The 10006-nt window shown below is 38.9% G+C and overlaps 1 protein-coding gene across 1 annotated transcript in view; it reads right to left on the reverse strand.

The window, feature by feature from the left end:
• SUGCT (succinyl-CoA:glutarate-CoA transferase) overlaps positions 1 to 8598 on the reverse strand; it is a 315160-nt gene extending 306562 nt beyond the window's left edge. The window contains exons 1-5 of the mRNA XM_036379282.1: positions 8405 to 8598; positions 4830 to 4881; positions 4661 to 4734; positions 2411 to 2496; positions 1585 to 1635 (exon numbers count right to left, since the gene is read on the reverse strand). Coding sequence (XP_036235175.1) covers positions 1585 to 1635; positions 2411 to 2496; positions 4661 to 4734; positions 4830 to 4881; positions 8405 to 8570 — 429 coding nt within the window. The 5' untranslated portion in view covers positions 8571 to 8598. The remainder of the gene's footprint in view (positions 1 to 1584; positions 1636 to 2410; positions 2497 to 4660; positions 4735 to 4829; positions 4882 to 8404) is intronic.
• Positions 8599 to 10006: the final 1408 nt, after the last annotated feature.

A 10006-nucleotide genomic window follows, 5' to 3' on the forward strand; every position in this document is an offset into this window, starting at 1 on the left:
AACAAAAGCCTGTTATAAATAACTTCCCTTTACGCTTACTTTTTGACAAAACTCCAAACAGAAGTTTCATTTGAGATGAATAATGGAATGTCAAGACCTTTGCACCAAATGCTTTCAAAACATATCATTCAAAATCAAGGAGAAGGATGAACAACTCCACAAGTAGCATGACAAACAGCTTCATCAGTTTTCAACGCTGCTATATCACAGATAGGGATGGCATTGATTTAAGGAACAGAAAGCTATAGTGGTTATTAAAGCCACTTTAAAAAAGGATAGAAAATATAGGAAATTACTTTTTCACAGGCAGTCTCCTCATTTTTACAGCTAGTGTGGTAAATATTTAACAGATGATGCCACTTTTTCCTCCACCTCATCTTGACTCATAGGCCCAGCTGCCTTTAACTCTTCTAACACCTTCAGCCCACACCTGTGGAATCAGTGGACACTCTGCGTAGTTTCTCTTTCACCATTTTAAAGGTCAAATAATAAATTAATTTTCTTTCACAAGGGCAAAAATTTTTTTAGCACTTAATTAGAATATGACTAGTTTATCCAAAAAGATGCCTGTGCAAAAATTTTTTTATATTGTGTAAAATTTTTCCGAATGAAAATTTCTGCTTATAAATTTTTTAGAAGATAAACACAGCTCCATAACAAATTAACAATAAATGCCTCTGTTCTGCAAAAAGAGAAGGCACTGTAGAATTATATCTATATATAATCTCCAGAGTATTTCTCTATGAAGTACATTTGCATAGATAACAAATCAAAAGCATCAGAAAACTTAATATATTTCTATTTTATGCAGTATTCCCAACAAAAAGTACTACCAGACAAATTCCACCTACTGCATGACACTAGTGTCCCTGTGAAAAAGGGATTGGAACTGATACTGAAACAAGCAGTAACAGAAGTCAGCTGCTACTACTGCAGGGCTTAAAACACACCACTAGCAAGTAGCAGATCTTGCATTTCTCAACAAGTAATAAATAAAGGGTTGACAAAACTCAAGTTTGACAAAATGTGATATTTGATGGTTTTATTATTTTTAGATAGAGAAATGGATCACCTTAAAGACATTGAAGTCAAATACTGAAAAAGAAACCAATACTAAGTTTCACCTACAGGACAGTGTTTTTCAGGAGGATGTACAGCAACTGAACACTGTAACATTCAAAAAACTGCATTTACTGGAGCACAGCATCTCCCCCTGACTGCTCACTGACTTCATCTGATCAGTCCATCTTGAATTGTTCTACTGCAGTAGTACAGCAAGATCAGCAGCAGCAACAGGAAAGGAATAGGCTATTAGACTATTTCCTCACAATATTTCATTCGAAGATTTTGATGATGTTTTCATGTCATCATGTAAATCTAAAGTCATTACAAGTTACACTGAACACGGAGTCTAAAAGCATATACTGTAATTTACAAAATTTACTGCGTGCATCAATTTTTTTTAAATTATCAAATTAATGTTTGAAATGCAGAGTTTAATCCTTATTACTTAGTGTAACTTGTGAATCACTTAGGATCACCACAATACAAAACAAGGACACCTCACATGCTATTAAAACCTACCTCTTTGATTAGCTTTACTCCTTTTGAATCCTTCATGTTGATAGCTATACTCTGGGGATTAAAAAGAAATACAACAGTAATTTCTGTGGAAAAAATATGTGAAAGGTATTATCAGCCTATTCTAAACATAACCAACAGTCAAACTGCACACTATGGCTAATTTGGATAAATAAATTTTAACACATAGCCCTTCTCCTCCTGCAAAAAAAAAAAATCTCTCAGCAAAACAAGCTGAACTATATCTCATTAATGAATAAGACAAGGAACAAAACCAGTCTGACAGGTGGGCAGCCTGTTCACTATATATTTACACAGGACCCATTATGGCAAGTACACAGGGGGACACCAGAAACATTTGTTTCAATGGTAACAAGCCATTAAACAATTCAGGTATGCCATGAAACTTCATTTTAAGTTTCAAAAGCTAGATTTAGCCACCCTCCCCATGGTATAATGGCAGCACTCTTCCTGCCAACTGACACAGGGCAACTGAGCTGATGCACCTGGAAAAATGATCACTCAAATAAAATACCCCTTGCTTTCAGCAGGTCTCATTTTCAGTTAATTAGCACCAGCAACTGAAGACCATCAGGAGCACTCTTGCTTTTTTATTTTGCCTCAGCTGCCCACAGCACAGTACCAGATATTTGCAATCTTTGTTGTTCTAAAAACTTAGGGATTTTCTCCTGAAATTTATTCATCATAACGTTAGGTCAATCTAAGTAGTGCTCCATTATATATGCTAAGAATCAAACTAAGAAGTGTTTTATATTCAGTTATAATTACAGAAAGCATAGGCTCATGTCCCATTCCACACCCCATTTACCTTTTTATTTCTATTGACACTAAGAAAATAAACACTTTCTGTCCCAGCAAAAGGTGGGCCCCAAGCTCTTGTGTCATCACCAGCTCCTGAAAGAAATACCATCACATATTCATAGTTGCCAAATATCACACACGCAACAAATAAGAATAAAAAGCTTTTCTCCAATATTACATTAAAGTCACCTAAGATTCATCTAGCAGGCAGGACAAATATTAGTTTAAAATATTTATTTTAGGATATTTATATCAAAAAAAAACCACCTAAAAAAGAATGCAATTAAGTGAAGTGAACAAAGTTTTTGCTAGTGTTGGGATTCCATTTAGTCTTGAAAATACTAATACTGCCACAGACCACTAGTGTATTTGCCGGTTTTTTGGTTGTTTTTCACTTGTGGGTTGGTATTTTGGTTGTTTTCTTGGGGAGCCTGGGGAAAGGGGAATTGGGAGTTCTTTTGGTAGTTTGTTTGTTTTAACTTTATATAGGCCTACAATGCAATTCTTTTTAGTCAGTCCTGAAGAATTTAGTTGAGTCTCTTGCCTGCACCAAGTCACACAGTTCATCTGGTCAGTAAGGTATTCCTGAAACACTCCGGATATAACATCAAGATATCACTGACAGACAACAACTGATTAAGTCACATGCTGCACAATGCCAACTAAAAGAAGTGCTCCCGATGGCTGGTGCAGGGTCCCACCTCCAGCCCTTCCAAAACTCCTGCCTTAAATGTGCTGCAGACACTGATATTAATATATCATTTATGCTTAATTTCCAATTTTTAACCTTTCTTAAGCATCATGAAGGCTAGAAATCTATTTTAAATAGAATTAAAGCTAAATTCAACTTCAGATAGAATCACTGTCCTGAGTGTTAGCAAGCATGTGCATTCCTGTATCTATTTCAATATCTAGCCTTCATCTACTTGTTAACTTCACATAACTGAAAACTTTCCTTAGTGAGGCAGCAGGGAAGACTGATACAGAAACCCAGATACAGAAACAAGCTGAAGAACCTTAGGTGGCATGTTACATAGCCACTGTCACAATTATGCTATACACTATACTAACACAAAAGTCTACAGCCATTTAAAATCTCCAGTGGCAGAAGTTATGCAAACATATAAATTGCTTATCAACATTTCTCAAAAAACTATTTTGGTTCAAGCAGGATGCTTAGGAGGGCAGGGGCAATCTCTTCTCTGTGTACTTTAGGTGAAAGTATTTTCACCTATTTTCAAAGGAAAACATTTCAGTAATACTTTCCCTGTAGAACGCTAGTGGGGCTACTGTTCTTTTGGATTAATACTCCTGTGAAAGTGGACATCCTCTCACAGAAAGAGAGGATTACTCACCTTCTAAAATGTTTGACATTTAGAATTCTGAAGCTGCCCTTCTTCTTTGATCACAGAAAAATGAAAAGCTCCAAAATCATTACTTCACACTTAATTGTTGACATTGCTCTGTTCTTACTACCTAGATGTTTGGAATACCACCAGTGTTGGTCTAATCTGATACTACAAAATGGATGTACCTTTGCCTGGTCACAAAAGTGAAAACCTTTATAACAATGGTCAGTAAATAAGGATGACCTATAGACTGATGTGGCAAAATCTTTGTCAAAAATTCATTGTTTCATTAAATGTCCAAACATTCAATATTTTCTATTACAAATAAAATATAGAGAATGTAGTATGTTTAGTATCTCAATTTATGTTATAAATTATTATAAACTGTTATAAAATGTAGGGATTGTAATATTGTTTAGTATCTCAACTAATTTCACCAACTAGTTTCAAGACTAGTAATACCAAAAGAGAGAAACTCAAAGTATGGAAATTTAAAGGAAAAAATGCATTACACAACGTGCAGCTGCTATGGTATAATCACACACCTCAAATGCATAATGATACATAAAACTTAGAGCCAAGTGAGGGGACTATTTCTAAAAAAGACCCAAATGCCATGCAATTTGTTATTCTTCTTAAATGGTCTTCCAAACTAAGAAGTGTAGCTATACCATAAGAATGAAGCATTTTTTTCCATTTTTTCCAAGCATTTTTTACCCAATCCTTATAAACTGTTTGGATAAGAAGCACATGTGCTGAGTGGAAGAAGAAAACCACTGTGTTAAGCTAAAAAATATACAAAATTTCATTATAAGTCAATTATCCAATGTCCTTACATTATCTATATATATATACACATTTATTATCCAGTTCTTACTATATCTAAAATAAACAAATAAAAATCTTACCTGGTCTTTCCACTTTGATAACTTCAGCCCCTAGATCTCCCAAATTCATTGTGGCAAATGGTCCTGCAAGAACCCTTCAATATGAAAAAATAATATTGTTTTCTTAGTTTTTCCAATCAGAATATTTGCATTTAGACACACTGTTACAAATTATAGACAAAACACAAACCTTGTTAAATCAAGAATTTTCACACCATCCAATGGCTTTACATTACTAGCACCTGACAAGAAACAAAAACAGTGTTTTCAATCTCAAAAAAAAAAAAACAAACACATTGTTTTTAGAACACTCAACATTCTCCCTCATCTCCCTTCCCTAATAAAGGATAACAAAGCTTTCTCAACAAGCTGGTTATTAGGTGCATACTACATTAGTAAAGCCTTTCAAAGTTGGAAAATCTTATGTATGACATTTCAGAACCTATTCTAACTCCCTAGCAAGTCTACAATAAAGCTACTTTATAGCAATACTTTATATGTGCCTTCCACAAACACTCAAACAGTTTTTAAAGGCTAATCTGAAGAAAGATACAACAAAAGCATTTTAGCAAGCAACATCAGAATGACATAAGCTAAAAGTAAGAGTACCAGACCAATGGCAAGCATAGTAGAATTCACGAAGTGTGAATTCTCACCTGTGTAGACCTATCCACTTGCATCACACACACACACACAAAAAGAACATCCCCTTTGCAAAACTTAAGGCAGAATACATGAGCCAAAGAAACACTTTCAATGGAAGCTGCACATGCAAGATAATTACTAAGAAATCACAATGCTTTCTTCTTTTCCCTCACCCTTTCCAACCTGACCAAGTCTAAGAAACAACAGTAATGGCAATAAACATCACAGACAGAGCAAATAATCTCACAGTCTAGACTACAGGTTGGCCAACTATTTCTTTGGTGACATTAGGTTATCTTCTTCTCCCTCAGTCTTTAATTGAAGGCTAGGGACACAAACACTTCATCATCCTGTGGGGATGGTCATTCAGCTACTGTTTGGAAGGTGGTCTCTCACACAAAACAAAAGCACCTGGCCAGTAACACCACTGAAGTGACACATACCAGCTTGTGGCCTCTTTTTGGAGCTTGTCCTGGTAAGACAAGGATGTAAAACGTATTGTGGGGAGAGGGGTGAGGGGGTGGGAATCAAACAAACCACATTCATTCAAAGCCTGCAGGACACTGTGGTGCATCTCCTATATCATGCAGCAGTGCATGCCTGTACCACCTGCTCCACGTTCCCTCCATTAGACCTGAACCACCATTCAGTCACCCTCGTAACTCTCCTTCCTGCATATGGGAAGAAGATTTATATCAAGAGAGAAATAAAAGAAAGCTACAGAGAAGCAGCAGTAGAAATTCAAGGTTTCTGCTAAAATATTTTCATTAACTGTACTGCCCTCAACGAGGAAACTTGCATCCCATTGTTCAACTTGAAGAAATTTTCCTCCATTATTACCACTTACTCCAGGGAGATTTCCATTTAACAGGTTTTGTGCTTTAATATAATATGCAGACTGAGCAGCATGTTGAAAACATATACATCTAGGCCACGTGTTTTGCACTTTCAAAGCCTTTAGGAAAACCTAAAGGCTACTACTCTCCAGTGGTTGCTACTCCTCTTCAGTGCTCCACACCTCCATGGGTTCCAGACGTTGGAAAACAGTTCTGCCAAGTAAACACCACAGACCCTCCAGTATAACTTTAGTTTTATCAAGCTGGATGCAAAATTTTCTCCACAAAAACCTCTACTCTTCTTTCCAAAAATATGTAAAAAGCTTTACTGAAGCTCCCCAAAAATTAAAAATATGTAATTTCAGCTTAAAAAGGCCATCTTCCTCTATTATTTCCACACCTTTTAGAGCTGCACTTTGATAGCTCACCTATTCTCATCCTGAACCAATATTTAGGGCTACTCACAGATACACTATCAGAACAATAGCAACTTTTCAGAGCAAACAGGTTCTCTGCCTGCAGTCAAGTTGTAGGAATCTATGAAGATATTTCTCCAAAAAAAGCCATTAAAATGTTAAGATTATGCTGTAAATATGTATTTATGCATAACTAAAACTGATGAACCCTTACTAACTATCATATGACTCACATTATGGCATCATCTAACACTCCATTCAGGGGTTAGGACTCTTCCACAGCTGGAACAGAATAGGAGAGCACAACTCTTGCTCTGAAGATAAACATATCATTGTGTTTTGTTTTTTTTTTTAATGACAGTAAATAACAGATATCCATGATGATGAAGAAATGCAAGAAAGATCAAAAGTTTTCTTTTGAAAATTGAGGAACAGACCTGTTAGTCTCTTCAGAATAAAAGAACGCAGATGTTCAGCAAAAAAAATATATATGAACTAGATTATATATGCAGTGTGACACTAATTTGCTGAAATAACTGCAGTAGAAAGCCTTTTGACATCAGCAGTTCTGGTACATGAATCCTGAATAAGGGAGTTTTATCTATTGTAGGAACAAAAAGAAACAAAACCACATAATAAACAAACACAAGAGATCAGAATTCATCAGCATTAACTAGAAATATCTCCTGAGTTTTTACTTTCATCACTAGCTTCCTAAGCAGGGACATACCCAAAGTTAGACTTCATTAGAATTCTGACTCAACAGTCTTAATTTTTAAAATGCAAACTCACATTTTCTCTTGTATTTTTGCTTTTATTTATACCAGTAACTTGATGACTGAATGAAAAAACACTCTCCCAGCTCTAACTATATCCTCTGTGTAAGCTCTTGATTCCCATGATGCTTGAATTTATTGTGAATTAGACTATCATATGTATCTTTCATAAATAACTTTGTTTAAGAATAAATACACCCTTTCGCTCTCAATATGATTTACACTCTCTAGCTAAGCTCAATAGCTTGTTCCAAGGTTGGCCGAGTCTAACAATACAAATAAGCAACCAATAGAGAGACCATTCCATAGAACAGAAATCAATTCTTGTGTCATATTCCAAAAGTATTTTCTTTACACTTGTGACAGAAGAGGGCACCTAGAAGAGAGAATTAATATTTGCAACAATGCAAATTAAGAGATACCATTCCAATTACTTTCAATTCCAGAGGACATGACTGCTGCACAATCAGCACTTTTTCACTTTATCCATGCAGTAAGTTATAATCAAGTCCATCACTACCGTGGACTAATTCACAATCAGTGGGTACACTCCAGCCTGGAACACACTTGGTATGTTCATAGTAGGAGGCACAACTGCAAACTTCCTCCGATTCTAGTGCCAGCAAAGCTATTGTTACTATTTTTCTGTTATTTAATAACAGAGAAAGTTGAAGCCAGAGAACAATGAATTTGTTGCAGCTTTGATTTATTTCATTTCATTTTTCAAAAAATTTAAAAGCACAATTGCAGGCAGTTAGACTTTGGTAACCTTACAAAAAGATGGGGCCTGGAACACGGCGTGCCATTAGCCGGGGCTGCCAGGAGAGCCGACACGCTCCGTGTCACAAGCGGCGCGTCCTGCGGGCGAAGTCCGAGCGCCGAGGCCGTCCCGGGGCTGCGCTCAGAGGCCCCCCTTGGCCCGGCCCTCGCAGGAACCTCCCGCAGGTGTTTGGCGCCCGCGCCCCCCGAGAAGCGACTCCGACCCCCGCCCCAGCGGCACCGACGGGGTCACAGGGACAGAGGGGCCCGACGCGGCGGGAGAGGGGAGGCAGAGGAGGAAGAGGAGGAGGAGGGTGCGGCACGGCTCGGTACCTGCCGGGGGAGCGCCTCCGCTCCGCGCCCCGCCGCCGCTGCCCGGGGAAGGGGAGGCAGAGGCAGCGCTCAGGGCTCTGGCGCAGCCGCCGGCAGCTTCGGGGCAGGGGCTCCTCCAGAGCCCCCCGCAACACCGGCTCCTTCTTCCCAGCCCGGCGCGCAGCATCCCCGCCACTCGAGACAACACCGAGCGCTCAGCGCAGGCGCCGCCGCCCTCTTCCCGTCCCGCTCCCGGGACAGGCTCGGATCTCCCGGGACGGGGGGCGCGCAGGCGCGGGCGGGAGGCCCGAGCCCAGCGCCGTTCCCGGCTGGGTGCGGCACGGCGGGACGGGGCGCTGCTCCTGTGCCATCAAGCGCTCTCGCCTGGACTTCAGAAAGCAGGGAGGCGTCCTGCAGATGTTCGCGACGGGAATTCCGCTCTTTGACGGCTGGAAATTTATACTTCCAGCTCGGCGTACATACAACATTCCAGCTCGTGACATACAGCATTGCCAAGGTAGAATAAAAGTAGAAACCCTTCCACCACCACCAGCACCCGGAAGGGTTTTCCGCACTTACCAAGGCAGGTAGCCGCACTGGATGCGCTCAGCGGCACGAGGGAGATCTTTCCCCTCATTTCGCCGTCACTGAAGGTGCAATATCACTCACACTGTAAGCTGTATCTTCAGCTGGGTGTAGTTATGGAATGGTTAGCTTGAACTGACCTTTGAGCAACTCTTCTCTGAACGAAGTACCCTCAGACTACTTTTAGTCTGTATTAGGACAGAGGAGAAGACTTGTTACAGGAACACACCATGGTGTCTTCTTGCCTCTCTAACAGGATAAAAAAGGCTGCATAGAGGTTTGGCATTTGTTTGTCTGAAATATGTGAGGATAAGACAACTCCTGTATCTCAAAAGCAACTGAAACTTCTGACTGCTTGAAAATGAGCATGATGAGCAGCACAGGCTTAAGACATGTCAGTCTGCCTAAATGCGGAGGAAGAACATAGAGAAAATCTACATGACAGGTTTGTTGATTGGACGTGCTGTGTGTAAACAAAAGTACTACATGGATGCTTTAAATTTTGTCAACAAGAAGAAATTAATCAGCACAATTACCCCAGTATAACTCAACATGTGCACAACGCTATGTATTTCTAATTCATATGGTATGAAAAGGGTTTAAATTAAACTGTGCATTTTTGGAATGAGACAGATAATTTGGTAAGTTACATTGATAAACTGGCTTCTGTAGACATGGCATTCCTTGTGTGCACAATAAAAACAGATAGTCTTCCAGACTAAAGAATTATCAAAAAATGTAAATGAGCAGGTTTAGTCTCTTTCTATTTTAGAATTTAAAAGATATTGCCTCATTTTTCACAGAGAGATTGTATAACGTAGTGGGGAGGTGAGTTCCCTGTGAATATAAACCTAGTGTTTGCTGTAACAAACAAACACTTTAACATATTGTAAAAAAACAAACCAAAACCTGTTTAAAGCTAAAGAAAAGCAAGACTGGTATATAAAGCACAGAAACTTTCTGCTTATTTTAATAGTTAACTTTTGTTAACTGCTGTTCTGAAAGCCCTTCTTAATTTTCCTATGTTGCAATGTCCTA

Source organism: Molothrus ater, chromosome 1, assembly GCF_012460135.2.
Source record: "Molothrus ater isolate BHLD 08-10-18 breed brown headed cowbird chromosome 1, BPBGC_Mater_1.1, whole genome shotgun sequence".
In the NCBI taxonomy this organism is placed as follows: domain Eukaryota; kingdom Metazoa; phylum Chordata; class Aves; order Passeriformes; family Icteridae; genus Molothrus; species Molothrus ater.